Source organism: Calonectris borealis, chromosome 8, assembly GCF_964195595.1.
Source record: "Calonectris borealis chromosome 8, bCalBor7.hap1.2, whole genome shotgun sequence".
Lineage (NCBI taxonomy): Eukaryota > Metazoa > Chordata > Aves > Procellariiformes > Procellariidae > Calonectris > Calonectris borealis.
In genome coordinates this window covers 5599339-5623738 of record NC_134319.1, presented here as the reverse complement: position 1 = coordinate 5623738, position 24400 = coordinate 5599339, and the positions used below count along the sequence as shown (strand labels likewise).

General features: G+C 46.5%; 1 protein-coding gene across 1 annotated transcript; it reads right to left on the bottom strand.

Annotated features, from left to right (window-relative positions):
- Positions 1 to 1045: 1045 nt before the first annotated feature.
- FYB2 (FYN binding protein 2) lies at positions 1046 to 23973 on the bottom strand. The gene is given in 21 exon segments (XM_075155694.1): positions 1046 to 1189; positions 1626 to 1659; positions 1821 to 1977; positions 2284 to 2368; positions 3973 to 4065; positions 4630 to 4690; positions 5463 to 5491; positions 6778 to 6861; positions 8793 to 8862; positions 9166 to 9209; positions 9299 to 9425; positions 11144 to 11297; positions 11634 to 11718; positions 12585 to 12616; positions 13887 to 13915; positions 14684 to 14772; positions 17526 to 17559; positions 18640 to 18834; positions 19844 to 20624; positions 23498 to 23516; positions 23518 to 23973. Coding segments are annotated over 21 exon segments (2265 nt in total). The 5' UTR covers positions 23571 to 23973; the 3' UTR covers positions 1046 to 1179.
- Between the last annotated feature and the right edge of the window lie 427 nt (positions 23974 to 24400).

The window sequence follows — 24400 nt, the reverse complement described above, 5'->3', positions numbered from 1 at the left end:
CAAGCCTGCAAAGCTGCGCATGCTTACAGGGGATTGTTTTATATATTTTTTTATTGCAAGGATGGATGCAGGCCAACGCACTTAATAGTAACCACATGGTAAAATAAATAAGAATGCCTGTATAGACTTAAAAGTAAATGTTAAATATTTGCTCTGTTTTTTTTCTGATGTCTTCTATGCCAGTTTTGAAATGGTTGTGTGGCAAACAGCGCTTTTATTTTGCTGTGTTTTCTTAAGCCTGGAACATTTAATAATTTCTAATTAAACCATCTACGTTTTTAGGATATTTATGAGCAAACTGATATGGGCTCTTAAAATGTGCCGGGGAGGGGCAGAAGCTGTACGCTACAGTCATATTTAAGGTTTTTTTCTTCCAAAGCCATGTAAAAACCCTATCCACATTTTCCTGCTTTTGAAAAGGTATCCACTGGATACACCGAGGAGAAGCCATTAGCAATTTATATTTCTCTTCCTACATTTAGGAGCGTTTTTCTTAAAATAAGCAATCGTCCTCCAGGCCCACAGCGGAGGATAGCCCGAACACAGGGGCAACTGTTGGGTACGCGCCTGCCGCTGCGAGGCGGGGGGAGCCAGAAGTCAGCCTTTACATATCTGGGATGCCTAAGTTAGCTTACAAAAATAAAGTAAATTTTGACTGAATGCTTTATTAATTCTTTTTTAATGTTTTTTGGAAAGAAATGAGTCAAGTTTTCCACTATTTTATATATTTAACCAGTACATACTTCTTGTCCCAATACTTTTGTCAAGACCAAAACCAGTTCATATTTATACGATTTGCTTTTTAAAGAGCAAATCTTTTGGGGAATCTTGCAATTCCAGCACCTAAAACAGACAGTAATGAGATGAAGCAACTAAACTGCACTTTTTTTTTCATGCAAACGCAGAAATGTTACGGCTATTTCAGAGCTACCCAACAAGGTACTCCAAAAAGTGAGAACTACTGGAAATAACTAATCCTGAGATAATCAGTGAAAACATGCTCTAAATAGCAGACAAAAAAAGGAAGCGTCTCTTGCATGTTTAACAGTGTGTAAAAAATAAAACTTTATTTACATTTGCATCAGCTCTTCACAGTTGACCAACGTGGATTCTCATGGGTGCGGGAAGCACAAAAGAGACCTTCAGGGATGCTCCGGGGGAGAGCAGCTCTCGGGAGAGTTAGTACTGTCTGTCTCAAAAAAAGAAGGTTTCACAGCAATGGGCAGCTGGGCAAGAGCAGGTTCATTTGTATCAATTATGTATGAGCATGCAAGGAAATGATATTGCAGCAGGGGATTGAAGGGTGTGTTTTGGCAAGGCGATGCACAGCCATGTTTGCAGCAGATGTGAATTAATACGACATATCTGAAGGCAAGTCAAGAATCTCCAATTTATACAGGTCATGACTGGACGGGGCTTTTTTTAGCTGCAGTTGGACTGGAAACCTGAATAACAGCAGAATAGCAGACTAAAACTGGAAATACTTATTTAATATTTAATACTGGCTGTTTACATTAACCTTCCCTTGCCTTCAGAAGTTTTAAGTACATTGCTCCAGATCTCAGATATCTATACACAGGAAAGAGAGGAAAATGTGCATCATAACAAATAAAATCGGAGTTTACCTGAAGTTCAAGTGCTCCACTAGAACATACCCATCTGAGAGAAGGGGAAAAAAAGAAGTAAATTAGTGAACTCCTGAGCAAATGAAGTCCCAGTGGCTAAGCACAAAGAACATACTGTGGCTTGCGAAGCCGATTTGCCCCTCAGAACTGGATTGCAAAGTGACCAGCCGCGCCAGAGACTTTCTGCAAACTTACATCTGCCCCCCGAATTGCGGCAAATCACTGCATTGCCCTCCGTGACATCGATAACATCCAGCTGTTCTCCAGCTGTGACCGGGAGATCAACTCTCCTCTTACTGGGGACCGAGCACTCGGCAGTGACTGTGTTGATGACGTTGATCTCCTTGTCATACTGCAGAGAAGAAATAAAAGCAAGAGTTATTCTACGCTCGTGTGCGATGTCTTTAAGGGCAGTGGGGAGGGGTGGAGAGATTTCAGGATGGATTGTGAGACTTTGTTTGGGGCTGAAGAGGGGGGGGGAAAACCCCAGCAACCCCCCTGATGAAGAGCCCAGATTAGGGTGGAAGGCAGCAGGTCAGTTGGACATCTCTCCCAGCATAGCTAAGGACCAACAGCTTTCCACCGTGCATCTCTTAAGCACGACACATAGCTGCTTTCCTCCTCTGACACAGCTAATTCTCTACAAATAGACACGTACCATAAATGTTTCTCTAAAAATCTTCTCTTCTTTTTCCATCTTCTTGCTTTTTTCTGCATTGCTCTTCTTGACTTTGAAGATATTTCTGCATCGAGAGAGAGAGACACACACTTCTGAGCTCCGTTAAATAACCCCTGGCACGTTGGGAAATGCAATCCAGAGCCTAACTCCAGCCTTGTCTGCAATGAACTCTTGGAAGAGCAAAGCACGCCGTTCAAATCGCTATTTTTCATAAAAGGATGAATATACAACTCAAATCTGTTGGTAAGCATAACTTGAGCCATTTTGTATCTCCATTTGGAATAACTGTTTTCTCTGTAAGCAGCGTGGGAACAAATTAACTCTCTATCAAGTGTTTTTAATCAGTCGTGTTTTTATAGAAGTCAACAATTCACTTTTCCCCCAGCAATTTGTGGTTTTATTTATATTCAAACATAAAGGGTCCCCAGCTAACTCTCATCCTGAGTCATTTATGGAAGTGGGGCTTGACACAGCTCTCCAGATTTTGTTGCTTTTTTAGCACATGGAGGAGAAATTCACCCAAGCAGACATTTATACGGCACTGTAAAGTGATAAACAAACTCTTATAACCGGCTTAAGGGGAGCAATGGCCATTCATGCTGGGGCATTCCCTGGGTATGGAGATGCCACTCTTTCTGGTTTGTACATGAAATTCCAGCTGTGGCATTCATTTTGAAAGACAAGAAAAAAAAAACAACCAACCAACCAACAACCACCCACTTGCAATAAATTATTCACCCTTGGCTAACTTTCATGCACTTAAAATCAAGAGGAGGGGAAACAAGTGCTGAAATTAGGGACTTTTAAGCTGTGAAGAGATTCCTCCTTGGCAGTCTCAGCCTGCAGGACCTGCGATCTCCAAGGAACGGATGAAATCGCATCGGCTTCCTGATAGTCTGTAAAATTATACGCGTGACTTTGCGCAACACGACAAGCGGTGTTTGAGCAACCCCATGCAGGAACTCTGTGGTGAGAACCCAGAAAATATATCTCTAATTTACATTTGTTTGAAGTTCTGGGTGTTGGGTCATGAAAAAGCTCATTGCAATGCAGATTTTTCTGATCTAAAAGGGAAATGAAAACGCCTACTTCCATGAGAATTCTTGCTGTACCAGTAACAAAAAGTTTTATTTTTGCTTTTATGCACAAATGGTACAGCAAGAGGCAATGCAATCAACCCAGCAGGAAAAAGAAGACCCAAGAAATCAATACCTTCAAATAAGGGCAAGGGGAACACACAGGCAATTACTACGCTGCGTACAGGGCTTCTAAAAACAGTGCTCTTGCTGAAATAGCAATAGCTGGTCCACGGAGATCATACATTTAATGAAGGCACAATTAATGGGACTGAGCACAGCAGAAAAGCAGCCAAATATATAGGAAGTAGCACCTTTTTGTCTCGGCTAAGTGGGAAGACACGATACAACTTCAGGGTGAGACCCTCAGGGTATCCCCCGCTTGCATACAGCTCAGATCCAAGAGTTTGTTTTGCCCTCAAGATATTTTCTGCAAAGTTTCCTGAAAGCTGGGTTCAAAGGGAAAGGACCCTGGTGCGGCAGCCACCACAAAATGTGTGCGCAATCAGGGGCATCCCGCTCCCGCAAACGACTTCAGAGACGCGCGTACAAAGTTAGACAACACGGGAAAACGCAGAATGGAAATCAAGACCTTTCCGCATCGTCGCTGCTTTTCCTTTGGTCCTTATCTTCTTTTGCCATCAGAAATTTTGGCATCCAGGTTTTGTACTTGTCGTCCTTCTCTCTGAGAGGAGGGGAAAGAGCCACACAGAAATTCAAGTTTTCCAGCAGACCGTCCCCCAAACCCACGTACCTACAAAGTCGTGATTTTTCTCTCTGTCTCACCCCGCAACCACCACTGAAACGCAAACACTTGCTGCGATTTATACCAGCACGCACTGCTGCCACAATCATCTGGCAGCAAGACATCGAGACATGCTGTTCCTATTAAAAGTAATTTTTCTGACAAGGAGCTTGCCAGGATGGGGCTGATTATCGGGTCTGGGAGCCGGAGTTTTCCTTCCTTAGGAAAACTATCTGAATTTTCACGTGTTTCAGGGAGCAGCTCTCTCCTTTTCACGTCTCTGGCACTAACTACATAACATTGAAGAAACATTTTGTGGGATGCTCCTTGCCAAATTAAACACACATGGAGAGGGCACCTGGACTGTCTCCAGAGGACTGAGTCCCGATCAGCTCATGACCCTCGGTGGCTTGTAGTACCGCAGGCTCCCCAGGGCACAGGTTTGTGCCAAGAGGAACATCTCCTTGGCCCGAGGCCAACCCCAGGAGAGGGCACCCTCCTCACCTCGGCTCTCTCTGCCCCACCTCGACATCGTCGTACACCATGTCCTCCTGGGCAACAGCCGCTGTCAACCAAAACGCAGCAGAGAAAATTATTAGGAGATGTCATTCTGAGTCCGGTACTCAAAGCAGAGGAAAACTGGGGCTGCTGCTGGTCGCTCAACCCAAAGGGGCCAAGGCAGTGTGAAAGGAGGATCCTCAGGACTCTGAAAACCAGCCAAAACTCCAGCACAAGGCAGGATGCTTGGGTTTGTTAGTTGTGTTTGTGGGCAGTTTTCTGGGCAGGTTTGGCCATCCAGCTCCAGGGATGGAGCAGGAGCAGCAGCAAAGCCCCAGCTTTGCACTGCAGCCAGCCCGGGCAGGGTTTCCATCTCGAAGACGTGGGTATGTTTGCTCCAGCACCTTCTCAAGGCTTGATTAGTGGGGACAGTTTTCGCGTCCACCCCCATTTACACAAGGCATGAAGTTGTCCCTCCAGCAAGCAGCGATAAGCAGCAAAGTTTTACAGAGAGCTGCCGGAGCGCAGTCGGCTGTTAAACACCACCGCCGGCCTGGAAGCAGTGGCTCAGCGTGGACTGCGTCACACGTTGCCTTCCTAAATATATTCAGATCTGCAAGAGGAATGCTCCTCTTCAAAGAAAACCACCGAAAAATATGCAAAAAACCCACCCTCAAATGAAGCACAAATCTCTATCAAGTCTTCAGAGTTAACACTGCCACATTACGTGATTTTGAGAAAGGCAGGATGCCGAAAGTTGATTTTCCATTGTGCAATACATTTGCCTTTTCATACAGACACACTAATCCCCGAGAGCCAGATACATGTATGTTGCTTACCTAAATTTGGTACCGAAACGGAAAACAATCTGCGGATAGAAAGAGGCTTTTAAAAACAAGTTTGCCCATCAGCATCACCCAAAAAGCCATGAGCACCGACAAGCTGGCAGTGCTTGCTACTGAAGTGCACGGGCTCTGTGACACCAACAGCATTTGCCAGAATTACATCCCTTGCTAAACAAGCATCTTCATCCTCCGGCAGCAACAAGAGCCCTGTGTTCATCAAGCAGGATATGAAAGGTCTACGTTGCATCCAAAGAACAGTCCAAATTGGCAAAGGCACCCTCCTCCTGCCCACCCCTACAACTCCTTCCCAATAGCTAGAGGGTTGATGGACAGTTGGTAACTGTAGTCAGTAGTAATTCCCTCCTTGTAGTCTGCCAATACCTTGGGTTGCCCAGGAATTTAAATGTGACAATGACTGTAGATATCTAAGATGCTTGCGGGAGCTTTAAGGGTTCTATGCGACAGGAGAAGGGCGTGAAACCTGGTGGCTCCTTCTCTCTAATGATATTTAGCAGTAATGCAGGAAGGAGGCACTGACATGGCAGAGCACCTAGTGTGAAAAGGTTCTTAAGTAAAACAAACTTTCCTCATATAAAAGAGTAAAGGGTTAATCTGGAATTTCCAAAGAAATGAGAAAAAGTAGCATTTTCCTGGCCTTCAGGCACTGTGCACAGGGTGAGGCAGACGTTGGCAGTGGTGGAGGACGGGTTCTGCAGGCAGGTCCTGTGCACTTGAGGAAAAGGCAGTTTCCATGGAACTTTAACCGGGGTTTTGAATATTAAAGTAAGAGTATCTGAAAGGGCACTATAGGAAGTTATACAATATCCTCTACCCTAACTTGTTAGACTACAGACTCAATAGTAAACAACTTCAGCAGATGCTGTTGCCAGCTTGACTATAAATGGTACTTGGAATGAAAAACTCAACCCTTAAGAGCCACATCAGCCACATCAATCCTGGCCCACAGGTCTAGGCAGCAGGTATCACATTTCTACATTCCCCTGTGTACCCGCATCATGCTGAGGTATCAGAAAGGTGCCAAAGGCAGCTGAAAGCCTATGAAAACTTGGACTGCTGTAGGACCAGCTCCTGGAGATTCCTGATGCCAGAGACTTTGGAGAAACTGCACAGAGGGACCATTGGCCACATCTGCCACAGCAGATCCTAATGAGTTGCTAGAAGGACTTTTGGCATAACTTTCCCAATAAAGCTGTATTCCTTATTCCTAGAGCTCCTGCTCTCAAATTATTGCAAATATGAATGCTCAGGTTTGGAGGGGGAAGGGACTGGACAACCAACATTTTCTTACCTTAAGTTTTCCTTGAACTTGATATTCTTCAGCTTCAACTTTTCTATTTTAAACAAGTTTCCAAATCTCTTTTGTTTTTCTGTTCTGTCCAAAAGAGAAAAAGGTTTTGAATTAAAGAGGCACTAGGCGCTGAAGTATGTGAGAGTTGCAATACTCGTAGCTCCAGAGATTCTGAAGCAGGTAAAGGAAGGTCAGCAGGCCTTAGACCTCAGCTTAGCAGTAGCCTTTAAGCCTGAACAGCATCATGCGGATGAATGATGGATTCAATGGGATAGGCACCAACACAGCAAAAGGTGCTTAATTATAAAGTCCGAGCTCAAATCTTTGCTTAGCTTTTAACTTTTCTGTGTTAATTGAAGTTGTCCTCCTCTGACCCAACAACTACAGAATGATCCCGGTTTATTTGGAGTAAAAATTCCTGATGAAAGGGACAAAAACTCCCCAGAAGCATGCAGTGCACGTTAGAGGACATCTGTCTGCGCTACCCTTCATCACACATTTCTGTCGTGTACGCTCTTGAGAAGGACGTTCCACCACACACATTCCTCTTGAAGCTTAGGGGGGGTTGCAAAGCTACACAGAGGTTTTCTAATAAAGTATCTGCGAAGAACCAAGATCCTCACATGGGGGACATTACCCAGGCGCAAGTACTATTAAAAATACTTTACGTGTATCAGCACACCTAATCTTGCATGTGGGATCAATAGAAAGATTACCTAAAGACTGGTTTGGGGAGTAAGATACTGACTCCTTGATGCCCGTGAATTTGGTACCAGCCCTAGCTTTGTCATGAAATTCCCTTGCAAACCCAGCAAGATGCACTGCTCCTCTGTAAATTAGCAATAGAGTTTAATTTCTGCTGCTGTTGAGCACCCATGTGCAGAGATGCGCAGAAGAGGCATGGGCGGGGGACGTGCATGGTCGGTCCGGGAGCCAGATGCAGATGCTGGCACACTACCCTCTGGCCTGAGAGGCTCGTGCATCTCCACCACTCAACTCCCATGGACAATTTGCAGAGAAATGACACTTTCACCTTTTAATCAGGGCCCAGTCACCTCCAGGGTTTCAGGTTTCCCATACCTTTTTCCCCTCTCCGACACACACAGGCTCTATATGCACACAAAAGCTAGACTTGAATCCAGATGCCAGCCAGTACGAGTCTCACATCCGTAAGGGAAAAGCAGATGTACAGCAACACCTTATTATTCCTCCCACACTGCTCCTTAGAAGAGAGCCACCAGATGCACTCGAAGCAATTGTGTGCAGCATCCCCGCCCATAGGCCGTTCCCAAAGGCTGTCTCTATTTCTTACAAAGGGATGCAGGAAATCTTTTACTGCATGAGGGTAGGGAACCACACAAAGCTAATAAGTAAAAACACAACTAACTTCATGTTTCACCTCTTAATCCATTTGGGAAGCTCAGGCAATGTATAAACCTGAGGCTGCAAAACTCATTGCTTTTATAACCCACTCTGTGGAAGCAAACATCTTGAGAAGCTACATAAAAAAGAGCAGGTTGCAAGTTAGTTACAGCATGTCAGCCTGGGCTCCTTTCAGCTTCCCAACCTTCTGTGATCTGAAATGTGAGCGTTTGGTCCTTTTTTATGGGGACAATGTCCCCATTTGTCCCTTGAGCATTACCTCTTTTGGCACACAAAAAAAGGTGCCATTCCTTCGCTACAGCTGAGCAATGCTTTTGATCAAGAGAAGGGCTAGCAAGACTGTCCTGGCTGTTTTATGCAAGGAGAGGTCTGTCAGGGCAGTACTTCCAATGGATGGAGAGTGCTACAAGCTCTCATAGAAAGGTCTCACTGCTTAGGGATTTAATTTTGGTAATTATTTTTTCTCCCTAAGTATCAGCCAAAGGGGAAAGATGGAGGAAGAGGGGGAAGAAACCCACCCATAGAACAACTTTTCTGCAGTTGCATTAGGAAAAAAAAGGCTTCCAGCCAGTACCTGGCATGGGAGATCAAGGTCAGTATTTCAAAATACAGGCTAAGAAATTGCCACTTACTCCATTTTTGCTGGGTTATCACCCCCAATCTCAACATCTTCATATGTTTCTTCGTAGCTGTTTTCTGAAACTTAAAACCAAGGCATGCCATTATCACAAACCATGTTCAGTAGCGATGAGGTGAGGTTTGCTGGACAAATTGCACCCGGGCCGTTATATTTTACTTTTACAGAGGTTTTGAGGTCGCTCAAATGAATTCCATGCTAGACACGTGTATTGCTCCCCACTGGTGTTAATGGGAATTTAGAGCAACCAGGCCAGAAGGAGACCCTATAGATGTTGAAAGTTAAATGAAGCTATTCACATCATCGCCCGGGGACCACCCCAAATTAAAAGCAGCTCCCATTCGAGCTTCCCCATGTGCTGCACTTACTGCTGACTGAAGCAAATGGACTTGAGGCATCTGACGTGTGGCTGCTAGAAGACAGAAGGGATGTGCTGCAGCGTAGTTTTTAAAAGACATTTCATAGACACAGCCATTGCAAAGAGCCCAGGTCCATACTCACAGCCTATCTTGCATTTCCTCAACGTCATCATATATATCCTCTGGTGCCTGCAGAGACTGCCAAGTGTTTTGATTCAAGGCTGTTCTTTCTACCCCTGGCTTTGGAACACCAACATACACGTAGCGCACTGGAAATGAGAAAGGACCTTTGCTTTAGAAGCTTCTCTGAGGAACTTCTCTCAGGGCAAGGACTGTTGAGGGTAACAGTCGATGCCACAACAAATAAGAGCCTAACGACATACTTCCCATTCCAGAAGTCCAGGAAAGTTTCTGCTCTGAGCCACTTTGAGAAAGAAAAGTGAAGAATTTTTAAAGTTTTTAAGTTTTAAACCATTAAACTTTAAAATATTTTAAAGTTTTAAAATATTTTAGGTTTAAAAAATTTAAAACATCCATCAAGATTCTCGGTTGTGGCAGCTCTGATCCAAATGCTCCTCCCCAGAAAACATACCAAGGACTATTCATGGATGTTCGCTGAAGGGAGGGCTTAGTGTGGTTGGTGGAGATGCTAAGATCCAAATAATGGGCCAGTCCATTGGGAATACACCTGTAAATCAACATCTTGGAAAGAAGACAAGGAGGGAGAGTATCCCGGAGATGTATTCCACCAAGGGCTGGAATAGAGCATCAGAGTTGCACCTCATGAGGTTAGAAAAAGATTATTACTGGAGGACTCTGGTAAGTGGCAATATTAAATCCTTAAAACTGATTTAAGAGGATTGGAGTAATGTAGAAATGCAGCAGATATAGTGTTTCTAAATGAACACTGGTGCATGCAGTAGGTCTCGCCAGAAACATGCACCACAATATGGTCTAGTTAATGACCAGAATTTCTGCAAAACATTCAAACCCCCATGAAGAAGACAAGGATGGGAGGGTGGGAACCAAGCAATTCTCCGAATCAGCCTCTCTGATGAAGCAATAGCAGGAGGCTTACCATGAGTACTTTTAAAACAAAATCCCAACAGAAATTACCTCCAGCTGTTCAAAGGTCAAGCAAACCAGCAAGTTTTCTTACAAAAACAGACGCCAACCAAACCAGAAAATTATTATGAAGTGATTGAAAATTAAAAAAACGCCAACCACCAAGGACCACACCAATAACAACAACCACAGCCACAGTCAATTTACACTTTCTCCTTCACACTCCTGGTCTGTCTGCAGAGCCAGCAGAGCTGCTTTTCTCTCTTTCACCTTTGAAATCCAGCCATATCACACTAACGGCTTGCAGAGGCAGGAGCAAACCTTCGCAAAACAGAGCCGATGCACGCTTACACCTGAAGTTGCAAAACAGTGTTTACAGAGGAGACATGACTGGGTTTGATTGTGCAGCTAAGGTGCATTTCCCCAGCTCCGGACCCTATCTCAAAGCGTCGTGACAGAAGAAGCCCAAAGTCAGAAAAAGGCTCACTGGAGCTACTAAGAAGATGGAGCAAGGAGCCATTATCCATCTTAATAGGGGACAGAGGGAGACTTCAGGCTCTCATCCTGCTCACGCATGTTTCTACCACAAGCCTCAGCCAAACCCTTTTCTGAGACTCAATAAATTATGAGAAGCAGAGGAGACGGATTTCAGCTCTCTCGGATAAGGGCAATCTGCTAGAAAAGCAAACACCTCGGTTTGAGTTACGCAGATGGTTAACCAACTTAGGAAGCTATTTGCAAAGCCAAAATAAATGATTCAGACCAGAATACAAATGCGCATGCAACCTTTTGCCCTGGTTTAACTAAATTGGTTCAAGAGCTGCATCCAAATTTAACATCATTTCCCATATGGAAGAGACATTTGGGCAACAGATGGGACTGAGGATTGAGGAAACACTCAACAGCGCAATGAGATACTCACAGAGCTCCGCTCTGTCTTTTGCCAGCCCTTGTGGGGTAGGATCCGTTGCAGTCTGGGTACTGGTCACATCCTGCTTCACTTGCGGCACCTTCATCCCACCTCTACCATCTTCCTTGGTTTGGCTAGGGGGAGATACGTATTCATTTCCACCTGTCTGAGATCAGACATTTGGTTTGGTCAATCCAGCTTTCCAATATAAGTTAATATAACTTACATATATACATCTATAAAAATATAAGTTATCTTTCTGTGGACTTAAAACAGGTTCACACCCTTTTGCATCAGGGATTTCTGGTAGACATAGGTGCTGCTTGGCAGCACTACCTACCTTTTAGGCAGTAGCAGTTGAGCAACGAGCAGGCAAAAGAGAAGGCAATAAAAACCAGGTGACTAAGGACTCAAATTTCAACTGTTTCCTGAAGAGAGGGAGGATAGAAGGAGAAGAGACATCCTATAGTAATTATTAAAAGTAATCTCAAGGATACAATACCTTGAAAATTTTCTTTGCTTCCTGTCTCTCTCTTTCAAGGCTTGGTTTTTCCTCTTTTTCATCCTCTATTATAGCTCTTCCAGGACTGAAAATTTCAGAAATGAGAGAGATCTCAGAACAGAGACACTTTAGCAAAGTCACAGACAAACAGATTGCTTTAAGCCTGTGCCCAAGTAAGCAGCTCATTTTCCCTTTGAATGAGGTACATGCCAAACAGACCGCCAGTACTAAAAGTAAGGGCAAATCCAAATCTAAAGGCCACTGGTTACTTGGGGTAATAGCAATCACTCTTGGAAAAGGGACAAACTAAGATGATTGTTTTCTAGTAGCAGGAATGGACAAGCTAGATCCATTTGCCAGTGGCGGTACCTGGCTCACGAGATGTGCCTCTCGCCATACTATACTGCAATTTAGGGAAGAAGATACAGCAACAGGAGGCAGAACTTGATACCTTTTTTCCAGCATCTCAACCTTTCCCGCTGAAGTGACCCCCTTTTATCACATGATTCTTCAATCCCCATCGAAAAAACAGCCTTCAGCCAGTGACAGTAATTATACACTGCAAGGACTTTGAAACTTGACATTTATAGGGTGAAATTCAGTGTGGACCTTGCCTTACCACACAGCTTTGGACCTGGAACCAGGCGTCCCAGTTTGAGAGCCTCATACCTCTCCCTTCTTATACTGAAAGAGTTCGAGTTTCCGTAGGAAAAGACAATGTATTTTCTTGCGTGCCAGAGGAGAGAAGAAAATCTCCTCTCCAGATACACTTTAGAATGAAAACAATCTTAGAAACCATGAGTGCTGACACAGAAGAGCACCATCGTGACATTGTCCCGGCCACGAAATATATGAAATTTCTTTCTATTTACTGAGTGTTACAATATTCTAACCCTAACCTGAGTTAGTTGTGGGGTTAGAAGAAGCTTGAGAGAAAGGAAAGGAAATTACCTGGATTTGGCAAAGAGAAAAGTCTTCTGTTTCTAGAATAAAGAAGAGGAAAGCCTTCAGCCACTGTGCTTTTTTCAACAGCCAAGCTTTTTATACAAGGCCTCAACTGTCATCTAGTATTTAAAGAAGTATTTCTTTAGAAAGCCCAGAAGCATTTTACGTTTGGAATAGTCATCAGACAAGGATATTTCCTCTACTTTGCAGGACAGGGGATACACATATTGACAAACTACATAGGGATAATGTAACAGTGCAAGGGATCAGGCCAATGAAGCTACTGGTCAGAATGAAAGCAATTACAGGTTGGAGAGCTTACAGAGTAGGAGGAAGTTTTTTTTAATAAATAAAGATTTTCCAACCTACCATAAAATAAGACTAGAGCCAAGCCAGATAACCTCTCTGCAAATCATGCACAGATAAGTGCATTTGGAAACCTGTGCTATTTCCTGGACAATTTGATTGCTTTGCAAGTCAGGACTTGAAAGTGGAGTTTGCCATTTTCTAAAGAGTAATTTCCCCTCTTTTAGCAGAGCCAGGACTGATACCCAGTACATGATCAGCTCCTGGCATAAGGTGACGTGTTCTTTCAGCCCAGCTACCCACTGCGAGCTCAGCCACGCAGCCAAGCAGGTTTTCCCTAGGGACAGCTGAGCAATTCCTGCCCTGTGCAATGCACTATCCTGCCTCCACTGCAGGATACCTCCACTGCCAAGGTGAGCTGCCACCCCCTTTGTAGCCAGGGTAAAATGAAAAGAGTCAGGTCATAGTTTGCAGCAGAGATATCCCTGCAGCAGGGGATGAAAACCCGTACAGTCATGGGCCCACAACAGTTGCCTTCGCTTACAAGCCAAGGCTGGAAGCGCGCTGCCGTGACAAGGAATCTGGCTCAGTTTTGCTTCTATGCCTTCGCAGAGGGATTACCAGCACCAGCCCACCTTTGACAGGAGATTCCAGAACAATTCAGTGGATTTTTCCTCCAAGAATTCATGATCTTGATATCGGTGGTTGACACTTACTTGGTCTACCACCAATGTCCAGATGGTGTTACCGCTTCCTTACATGTTTGCAGAGGAAGTCAAGGGAACTGACTCTCTCCCCTGGTGTGTTTGGAAACCTCATTAGTCTTCGTGTCCCCTCTGCAATTTCTTATTTATTTTTTTAGAGTCTTCACAGACAACACACATAAAGAAATACTCGGCGGATAAGAAATACAGATATTAAAAATTTCTAAGATAGAAAAGCGTGATATATATATGGTACAGTCAAGCCTAAAAGATCAAAACCAGCCATGAGGAGACTTACCTTGTGTTCTTGAGGCTCTGCCTTAGGTACTAGAAAAGATATTTGTGAACAAGTATTACTTTTTAGTCCATGTTAAAGTCACTGCACTTTAAGTTGCAAAACCCAGCTTCAGCCCACATGCCCAGTGCCCAGGCACACATTCACCATGGTACATTCACCGTGTCCTGCTGGCCAGAGTCCTTCAATTTGCTATTTGAATGTTGGCTTACATTCAGAGGACTGTAGCATTGGGCTTGGCTGGCCACAGTTTTCATAGCCCGTGGGGCAAACCCAAAGGGCTGTGGTGGGTCCCCCCAAGGAAGTTGCATGGCTCCTGTTCCAATGGGAGAGAAAACCAATGCACAAGGCAGAAACTAACTTCCCAAAAAAGGGAAAACTTTGAAAAAAGTAAAAGCAGAGCAGTGGCAACTCTCATAGAGAAAATTACACTGGGAAGAAGTAGTGATGGAGATGGAAAAGCTCTGTACCCTGAAAAAAACCTGTTCCCAAGAAGATGCTGAGGTTTGCCTCACTATCTTCTTTTCTTTCTCTTCTACATGGGTAGCGTCTCATGACTTTTCCCCACTACAGTTTTACTGTAAGCACCATCTCAGCACCAAAATACTAACTACTTCTTTTGTCTGTGCCCCAAAGTCCCCATACAGTGTGCAGAGGGACAATACAGACAGTCATCTTTGGTCACCCCGACCAATGCACAGCTGCTTTTCTCGGCTTGAAGAAACTATATTATTTCCTTTTTTAAAGGCTCTATCCCAGATAGCATGTAATTCACCTAGCAGTCTCGCCTTGCAAAGTACCTTCAATGACACACAAGGTTGTGGCGTCCCCAGACTGATTCAGGTACATCGGGGTTTCTTCGTAATTATGCTGTTCTTCAAGTTGAGCACTGAGGAGATGAGAGAAAAAGAGAGAAAAGATTTTTTTCTGGCCCTTTTAGAAGTCTGAAAAGAAAAATATTCATCTTAAGGACAAGGAATTCAAGCGCTTTGATACTGAGCCTATAAGAAAGCAAAGTGAAATCAGGAATTCCTCGGAGGGAGAGGAGACCCGTGCCAGACGCAGGGCTCGGCTGAGCCTCCCCCCGACTCCACACTCCCTCTGCTTTTCCTTTGGGAGGGCAGGCTGCGTTTATAGGGTTCAAAGCACGTCAGGGGACTTCATACTGGCATTATGGTCTTCTGCCTACAGCGATCCCTCAACTAGAAACAGAACAAAAAAGTACAAGGAAATTGGAGTGCAGCATTTTTCAAACCTACTACAGCTACTTAAAAATTAATAACAACCCAGTTGCACTGTTTGGCATGCTGTTTCTCACTTAAAGAAAAAGGAAAGGGGAAAATACAGATATCAGAGGGTACATTTAAAGGTCCTGCCCCTCAGCTCATCATGCCGACACGGCGAGCGGCACATGCCAGCCATGGGAGGAGGCAAGGCATCACACCCCCAGCAAGCACTGGGCTTCCCAGCCCAGTCCCCATCTCCTCATTCTCATCTTCCTTTCCTCCTCCAGAAATTCAAATTAGCATCATTTAGGAATAGGAATAGGTGCAGAGAGAAATCCAAGCCATCCCGGAGCGCCCAGGCAAAGCCCCGAGGCTTCCCCTCCGCCCGCGGCAGCAGAGCTTTCGGCAGCTCAGGAGTGTACCAGAAAGCGGCAAATGAACAAGATGCAGCTTGCAAGACATGCGGGGGACGGGCTAGGGTGGTGAAAGAGCATCAGGAAGAGTTATAGTGAGAACTTCCATCTTTTAACAGTAAGTCTATAATAAACCTCTGGGAGGGTTTGGTTTTCCTTGAATCACCCTATTGTCACAACTCAGCATCAACAGAGTAAGGACTAAGTTGTTGCAATCCAGAACAAGAGGAACAAGAAACTCAAGGTGCATTTTAACAGTAGTGAAATCAGAGTAAGAAACAACACCTAAAGTCAAGCAGAAGCTTGTGCGAATGCCAAAGGCTGCCCTAGCCCCCTGCTCTCCCCTGCAGCCCCCCAGCACTGGGGGCAGTGCCTGCCGGCTTGCTGGTCCCACAGCATGTTTTGGACACGTAGGTCCCACTGAAGGGAACACACATATACATATGGCATTAATACCACAAGCAGGTATTTTGTCCCCAGTGCCACCGCTTGAGGAAGAGGAGACCAGGAAAAACCCCCACCCTTCGCTTCCCCAGCCCAACCCTGGAATAAAATCGCATCCTGGGAATTTGGCTGGACACCAGACAGCCCTTTATATATACCCCAGTGCCACACCAGACCTGAAATACAGCTGGGTTGATGGATCCCTGACCAGCATCAATGAAGCAGAGTGTTTATCCCCAAACAAGGAATCAGGGCTCAAGATTAGTTGCCACAAACAACTACGTCAGGGTCTCCGACAGACCAGACTTCATTAGAGGTGAGGCTCCCACCTCTGGCCTTCAGGGAGGGGAATTTCTGCCCTCAAAACCCCATGATTTTGCTTTTATGCTGGAGTTCATTTAATTCATTTCCCGTTATCACATGGTTAATATTTAACAAGTGACCTATTGTAAAGACCATATCGCAAGTATTAGAGCAAGATAGCTAATCTTGCTCAATATATTACTAGGACTGCTTCCTTGTGGTGCATGATAGCTTTGGAGCTGGTTATTTTTTGACCAGTTCTCTTCTGACAAGTATAGGTTAAAAGTTAAACAAAACACCAGCCAGCGCTGGCAGGAACACCTCATGATGTGCAAAGCACAACTTGCTGTGTCATTAGCTGCAAGGGTTCATTGTTTGGGTACAGAAAGTATTTTAAGAATTTGTCTCTTTTTGCTTTGGTTCAGCCATTCTGTTTCCCATTTTCCCAGCTGTATATTCATGCAGCTAAGACAAAACATATATATATGAATATTCTTCTCCACTTTTGCTGTTCTTGTGGCACTAGAACCAGGACCGCTACCCAACCACGCATGACAAGTCAGAGACGTAGCAGAAAAAGTCAGCATCCCCTTGTATACAAAACCAATTGTGTCTGTAAGATTTTTGAGCTGTTTCAGACACTTGCGGTATCAGAAGCTAAACTGATCAGCTCATGTCCTCTGGTAAGCGAGTTTGGACCATCACTTCATAAAAATCTCACTTCAGCACCTGGAGACAGCTGAAGTGCTGGGGATGGGGAGGGGGGCAGCGGCTCCTGTACCCCGGCTGCGCTGGCTGCACAAACACGCAGGAGGGCAAGCTCCTCCGCTGCTGGCGAAAAAAAAAATACCACCGGCTGAAACAAAACATGCCAGGGCTTTGTTTCAGCAACAGTTCTCAAAAGCATCGCTTTTCTAAAAACACCAAGCTTGAGTACATGGAAAACAGGATGGGAAAAACGCGCAGCAGGTGGGTGCAACCAAAGCACCAGCAGCGTTTTCCCTCCCGCCAGCTAAACCAGACCTAATGACACACGGGCAGGGCTCTCCTGCTGCTCAAAAAGCCCAGAGGAGAAAATAGGGATGCAGGTTTCTGTTTTAGGAGAAGGTCATCCCAGCCAACTTTAAGCTTCCCATGTAGGTTCGCACAATCCCTGGAGCAACTTGCTGCCTCTGGGAGCGGGATGTTCCCTCCAGACTGCACGGGGATGCTTCAGCGTCGCCTACGAACCACACGTTGCCTCGCCACACGCTCACCTTTCGGGGATCAGGTAATCCTCTTCGTCAGCAGCTGCACACAAACAGGCAGAGGATTAGCGTTTGAAGGCAAGACCGCTCTCCCACAGAACGCAGGCTGCGGCGACGGGGAGGTGTGATGGGGATGGCCCTTCCGCGGGGCAGCACGCCGCACGCAAAGGCAGGCGTGAAATAAGATTGCTGGCAGAAACCGGGGATGTGGCTATGTTAATATGTCATTATTTCATGTTTCCAGGCTTTCTAGAGATCAATAATTGAGCAATATTGAGAGAGCATGGAGATGATGACATATAAATGTAACTAGTTTCCTTCATCAAATTAATATATTTAGAAAAGACAAGTAGGTTAGAGAAGAGTTTCAGTGAAAACCTCTCTCTTTCCCTCTTATCCTTTTCAAGGCCAGGGCAGACCAACAAGCACCCGCACAGTAAAGCCAAAGAGAGTTTAGCTGAGCCCTTCCTAGAAAAGCAGCTCCCTTTGAATTCAGCAAAAGTTCAGCAAAAGTGCCTAAAGATCTGGCTATAATTAAGCCTGTATCTATAAAGAAACACCATTTAGCAGCTTAATAAGCAGTCCAGAATATTCTATTATGCAACATCAAGAGGCTTTTATTATGGGAAACTGAACTTCTGCATTTCTTGATGTTGGAACATTTAACGACGTTGCCCTCTGTTGTCTTTAAAACAGAAGGGGGGGATTAGCAGACCAGTTTCTTCCGATTTTATTGTGCCTTCCCACAGTTGTGTGCTGCAGAGTCAAGGCATTTCCCATTGAAGCGGAGTGATAAAGATCAGCTCGCCGCATACGCAGCTGCTGCTGCTGCTTTACAGCTGTAAACCGCTCACAACATGCTGCAGTTGGGAGGAAAGCGGGTTTCTGCGCGTGGGATTACGTCCAACCTGGAAAACCAGACCCCTTTTCCAGATTAAGAGCAAAAATCAGTCTCACTGACACTGTTGGGCTCTTTTTAATGTTTGAGGAAGATGTTAGAAACAAGTAACAATGTCTTCTTTCCATGTGCTTGGAATAGTGTCTTTATAGATGCCAATAAACTGCAAATTATTATTCATTTTCTGCAGAACAGGTTTGGGGAGAAAGACTAGAAATCTCTTACTTGTGTCATTTCCTCTGTGGACCGAAGGCAGGGCGCTTCGGAAAGCACTGAGATCAAAGTTCGGGGGTCTTGCAGGCTTCCCAGGGGCAGGACCCAGGGATTCAGCTGAAGGGAGAGGTTTAATTCTTGGCCACTTACTCCGAGGGCTGTGAGAGCATTTCCCTGCTCCAGGCTGGCACAAGGGAGGCTGCAATTCTGCTCCAGAGAAGCACAAGGACAGGCAGCAATTAGCAATTAGCCCCAATTAGCCCAGCAAAACACCCAGGTAGGATCGTTAGTTGTTATACAGACATTTCTAACCATCTCTGTTTCCTCCCAGTTTCAGCATCCCTGTTACAGAGCGGAGCTCTTGCCATGTTACCAGAATGGAAAAATAAATTGAAATGTCCATTTTTACAGATTTTCACAAAGTTAACTATGTTGGGGCCTCAGCTCTTGACGGCTCCCTTCCTCTGGATTATAAAATACTAGCCTAATTTTTTGTACCGATAACATTTTAATCTGCCAGGATTTAATAGCATAGCAGTTTTCCATGCACAGTGCGAGCGAGGTAGCTTTCCAGGGTAAACAAAGACTTAATCTTTTCAGCGCCCCATCACTCGCCGTGACGTTAGCAAGAGGAACTTCGTGGCATTCGAGTTTCCTAGCACCAGTTTCTGTAAGAAATATTGCAAGGAGAATATGCTCTCCGAGCTCAAATATGACCTTTTTGCAAAGCTGGGAGGGTGCGGGGGGGGGTGGGGGGGGCGTCAGGTTTAAGACATTTTAATTTGAACTAAACTGTCTTTGCAGAAAAGCCAAGCCTTTATATTTCTGTGTGAAAACCAAATAGCAGGGCGTAGTCACATTTACCTTGTAATTGCGAAAGGCCAAAGCAGACCAAAACTAAAGATACTCCCCTGTCCTCACCCATCAACCTACTCTCAAAATTTGGGCAATTTCTTAAAGTCAGTTTTAAAAAAATTTGTTGGAGATGGGGAGCCTTCCCCGTACCCAAGCTCAGCAGCAGTTTGAGGCCCGTTTTTTATCTCCAGGACTTGCAGGGAAGGAAGGGAGCACTCCAATGGGGCAGTTTGGCCTCTTGGTGAAGAGTCCCAACTCATAACAGCTTTTCTCTCCAGCTGCTGTATCCTGCACTTTCAGAGCACCTATACACAGATAGGCTCATATATATGCTCATTGTTAAGAGTATAGCTTACTATACCTTTCTGGTGCTGAGGCTGCTCTCTTTGTGCGCGATGACCCGGCTGGCAGAACGCAGTTGCCGCCGTGCTCCCAGTAGCAGCTTCATCGGAGCCCCTGTGTCCTCTGGGAGCCCGGGGAAGAGCCGGCCCGCTGCCGCGCACAGCATCCTTCTTCGGGGCAGGCATGTCCAGCCTGGGCTCGCTTCCAGACGGTCGCATCCTGCTGCCGCCCGACGCAGCCGGAGCACGCGTCGCCCTCTGCTCGGGGCAAGGGTGCACGTGTAAGTTTGCTGCCCGTTGGGCTGGGGGCATTGCACTTGCTTTCTCGCTGCGGGATAAAGTGTTTTCCCAGATCTGTAGGGCATGGTGGAAAGAATTTGGGAGCGGAGGGCCCTCTGGAGCTGTTTGGGCTGATCCATGTCGGTCAGAGCGATAGGATGGCAGAGGCTTCTCTGGACTGTTAATGGGAGAACTCAGCCCTTCCTCCGAGACGTTGCCTTCCTGCTCTTCGTTGCACCCCGTCGGCTCCACATAACCCAGCTTGGCTCGAGGCCACGCCGAGGGGTGGCGTTGGGTGAGCGCAGCGGGCTGGGAGGCAGGATGGGCAGGTTCATCCTTGGGTTTTGGTATTATCCCTTCTCTCTCGCTCAGGGGCGGAGGGCTGGACACGGCGTTACCTCCAGAGCCCGGCTTGGGAGGGGTTTCAGTGGGAGGCTTCTTGCGCGGCCGCACCAGCTTGTTGGCCAAGTTGGAGTCGTTTTGAAATTTTGCTCGGAGGGCTCTGAAATCAGTCACACCTTCCTGGGAGGGGGAAGAGAGGAGAGCACAAAACATCTGCTTTCAGAGGTGGCAACAGGCAATTTATATGATCATGATCGTTTCGGAGAGAAAGAGGCCGCAGACTCCCCCCTGGTCACCAAGGATATGCAGAGCCTGGTGAAAATTTAAAAGCAGGAGAGGAAAATTAGCTCATTCAAAGGATCCTCCAAAGGCTCACAAATCACTTCTGATAAAGGCAACAGAGCTGAGACAGAGGGAAAACACAGGAGCAGAGCATGGAAACACAGCCAAGCAGAGCCAGCGGGACCAGTGGAGATGGCTCCTGCTCCCCAACCTCACCTGGTGTTGGAGAATCTCCCTCGGGAGGACCTGGCAAACACTAAAATGAACATTAGAGCTTCCCGGCAGAGGTGCTGCGATACCGCTTGTGCACCTGCTGGGTAGGAAAGCTGCACTTTATTTTCAGTACACAAGCACCAGCCAGGGGAGAGGCCGGTGCTGCTCCGGAGATCCCCAGCCCATCCCCTGCCTCCTTTAGAAAACTCCACCATGGGAAGAGAAGGACCAAACATCCTCCTTGGTGGATTCCAGATGACCCCTGGGACAAAATCTTCTTCCTCCATCATGTTGGCTCAGCTCAGGGTCCCCATGGCTCTTTGGATGCTTCTCCCCTTGCCATTATTCCCACCCCAGGAAGCAGAGGACGTACAAACCAAACGCACAGCACACAACGACAGCAAGAGCATCTCCCGGTCCAGGTGATGAATACTGGCCAAGATACTTGATTCCTCTCCCATACAGTTACCAGGCCCCAGGTTATGCATGATTTTGAACAAAGAGAGCTAATCAGTGACAGTGCAGTTTAAAAGGGTGCTTAAAGAACATTTTGTTTCAAGCCTTTGTCCCCAGGCATCTCACCGTCCCACGCGGGAGAAAGGGGACCACAATTTTTGCCTGCAATATCGTGGCTTAAATTCAGCCCTGAACTGAACCAGGGAGAAAATATGAAGAAAAATTTACGAGCTACTTAAGTCCTTGAACTGCTCTATAACTTTTTATATGCCATGATTACATTAGGTGCACTACGCTGGCAGCTTAGTTCAGTGCAGAGAACTGTAAGGCTTCACGAGAACCTGTCTAATGAGGAAATTGGAAAAAATTATCTAGGACAGAACTTCGTTATTCTGAAAAAAGCCCCAGCCTTAAGTGTTAAGGCAGAACAGATGAATAGCATACTGAGGTTTTATTGCATTTAATTGCACGATTTATTAAACACTGACAATTTCTCTTGAATAACCCCTTTCACTGACTTTATTACTTTCACAGGGTAGTGCATGATGTAAAGAACCAACCCTTGGGGGAGAGGTTTGAATTGCTCCAATTATATTTCATATTAGTGGTCAGCAGCGTGATGCCGTGTAAGCTGCCCAGACAGCCTAATCTAGCGGCGAGCCGATGGGAATGGGAGTTTTCAGAAGCATACGGAGGATGAATCAGATTTTGGAAAAAAAAAAATCCCACATGTACCAGATCCCTCCAGCGATGCCAGACAGGAAATAAAGCAGCGAGGTGCCCTAATGCAATCGCACCGAGCTTTCGCACGTGCTGCAGCAACGGTTGAAGAGTTCAGTGCTGTTTACCTCTCCTTACTGATTTTCTTTACTGTAGTGCATAGCTCCTCATCAGTGCCCTCGGAGACAAAGGAAATAGAAAAGAAAAAGTACCTGCGTGTCTCAATGTGCCACTGCAACCCTGCAAAACAGGGTTTTTGGTCAGGCCTCTCCCTGGCACAGCTGTGACAGCCACTAGCTTGACACTACCTTTAATTAAAGAGGGATGGATACGAGCCTCCCTTTTTCCCCCTCGTTATTCCTCTTGCCTTGAAATAGCAGCTTCAAATGATTTGTCTAATTAAGGGGAAGATTATCTGTGCTTAACGCACTCTCGGTGCCCTTCACTAGAATGTATTTTCCCCCAGTTTGCAGCTCGCTGGGATATTGGCACTGATGCCACGAGCAGACCCGGAGCAGGAGGGACACGTACGGCCCCCGGCCGAGCACACCGAATCGCCTGGGAGCGGCGGTGGCTGCAGGGAGGATGGGGTTAAATCAAACCCCACATCCAGCTCCTGCACACCCAGCCAGCCCCAGTGCTCTCTCCCTCCGCAACCGCCGCTTCCTTGCAGAGGGCTGAGCTTAGCACGACCCTCCGAGGTGCAACGAGTTCTCCCGGTCTCTGCAGGGATGATTTTCCATCAGAGCCGGGACCGTTTCAAACCACAGGCCCATCCAAGCAACTCTCCGGCTCGACCCGCGCACCTTAAGCTAGCACAGGGAGATGCTCAGCCTAAACGCGGTGCCGAGCAGGTCGCAGGCAGGCAGGGCACACGTGAAGTCCCGGTCCCACCAGCCCAGGGAGGGTTCAGCACAGCGGGGGGAGGTGCTCCCCTGAAAATTAGACCAGTTGACAAGTGGGGAGACCACACTAATAAATTTAAAGGATTGCCAAAAGCTCACAATGTGTATTACAGCTACATCTGGCCAAATAATTCACTGTGAATAATAATACATTTGGCAAAAGCCCACGCAAGATGAGAGAGGGAGAGAATAAAAAGGAAACAAACTTCCACCAGCCGGAAAGCTATGAGCATTACGGAGTCAGGGGACAGCTAAACTTTCCATATTTTCTCCCTATAAATAAAATGTTCTTCTAACATTAATATCATTCTAGGAAGCAGAATAAAGCTCAGCTTAAGCCTATGATAATGATACCTTTTAGAAAGAGCAGCAGCTGGAGGTTTGTGCTGATACCAAGGACTAACCAAAAGGAATCTGAGTTCTCATTAGTTTTCTGCAGTTGCTTTTCCAAAACGAATTGACACTGGGAGAGAAAACCCCACTCAAGACGTGACATGCCGAGAGGAAGCACAGCATGTTCCCCTCCTGAATTTTTTCTGGTTTTATCCATTCTTTATCTTGATTTCCAAGGGAGCTCCCGTGGGTAAATGTTTAATCAGCGCTGCCCTCTGCCCCGCAGCGGGCGGCTGGAGCCGAGCCCAGGCACCCCGGGCACGCTGACGAGAGCACGCCGCAGATACCGTCTACTCATTAACCTGCCGGCTTCTCCCGGAAGAAAAAAAAAAAAAATCCACCTCTACTTTTTGTTAAATTAAGAGGCAGCAAGCGCAGCTCATCTCAGAGCGAGGGGGGAAGAAACCAGGCACCGGGAGCCCCTCAACCCCTGCTTTGGGGCAGAATAGCTGTCCCTTCGTGGTCCCCACGCAGAGCAAATGCGGCATCGAGAGTGTGCACCTAACCCCGAGGTTAAACTGCTCCCGGCACTCCGTGGAGATAACAGCCCCAAAGCTACGAATCAGCAGCAGAAGATCAAGCAGCAAATATTTCACCCGGGCCGGGGGGGGCAGAGGAGACCGAGCAGCCCATGGCTGCGGTGAGGGTGGGAAGGAGCAGCACCCCAGCAGTTACCACGTCCATCCCTTCGCTGCTCCGTGCCGGCTCCGCGGTTCAGCCTGGCAGCATGTTTCCCTGCAACATTCCCGGCCTCCGACCAGCGCTGGCCCCGGCTGCTCCCCGCTCTGTCACCGGCCCCTGCTGCCGCCGCAGCACCGGGTGAGGCGGGGCAAGCCCGAAAACACACCTGGGCCAAGGCATGGGTCTGCCCCCGGGGCGGGGAGAAGCTCCACGCTTCCTTGACCTGACTCACGGGTTCCCTGAACCACAAACGTCAACACTGCGGCAGGTTTTGGTTGGGCTCGGAAAGGGAAGAATCGGGGTTAG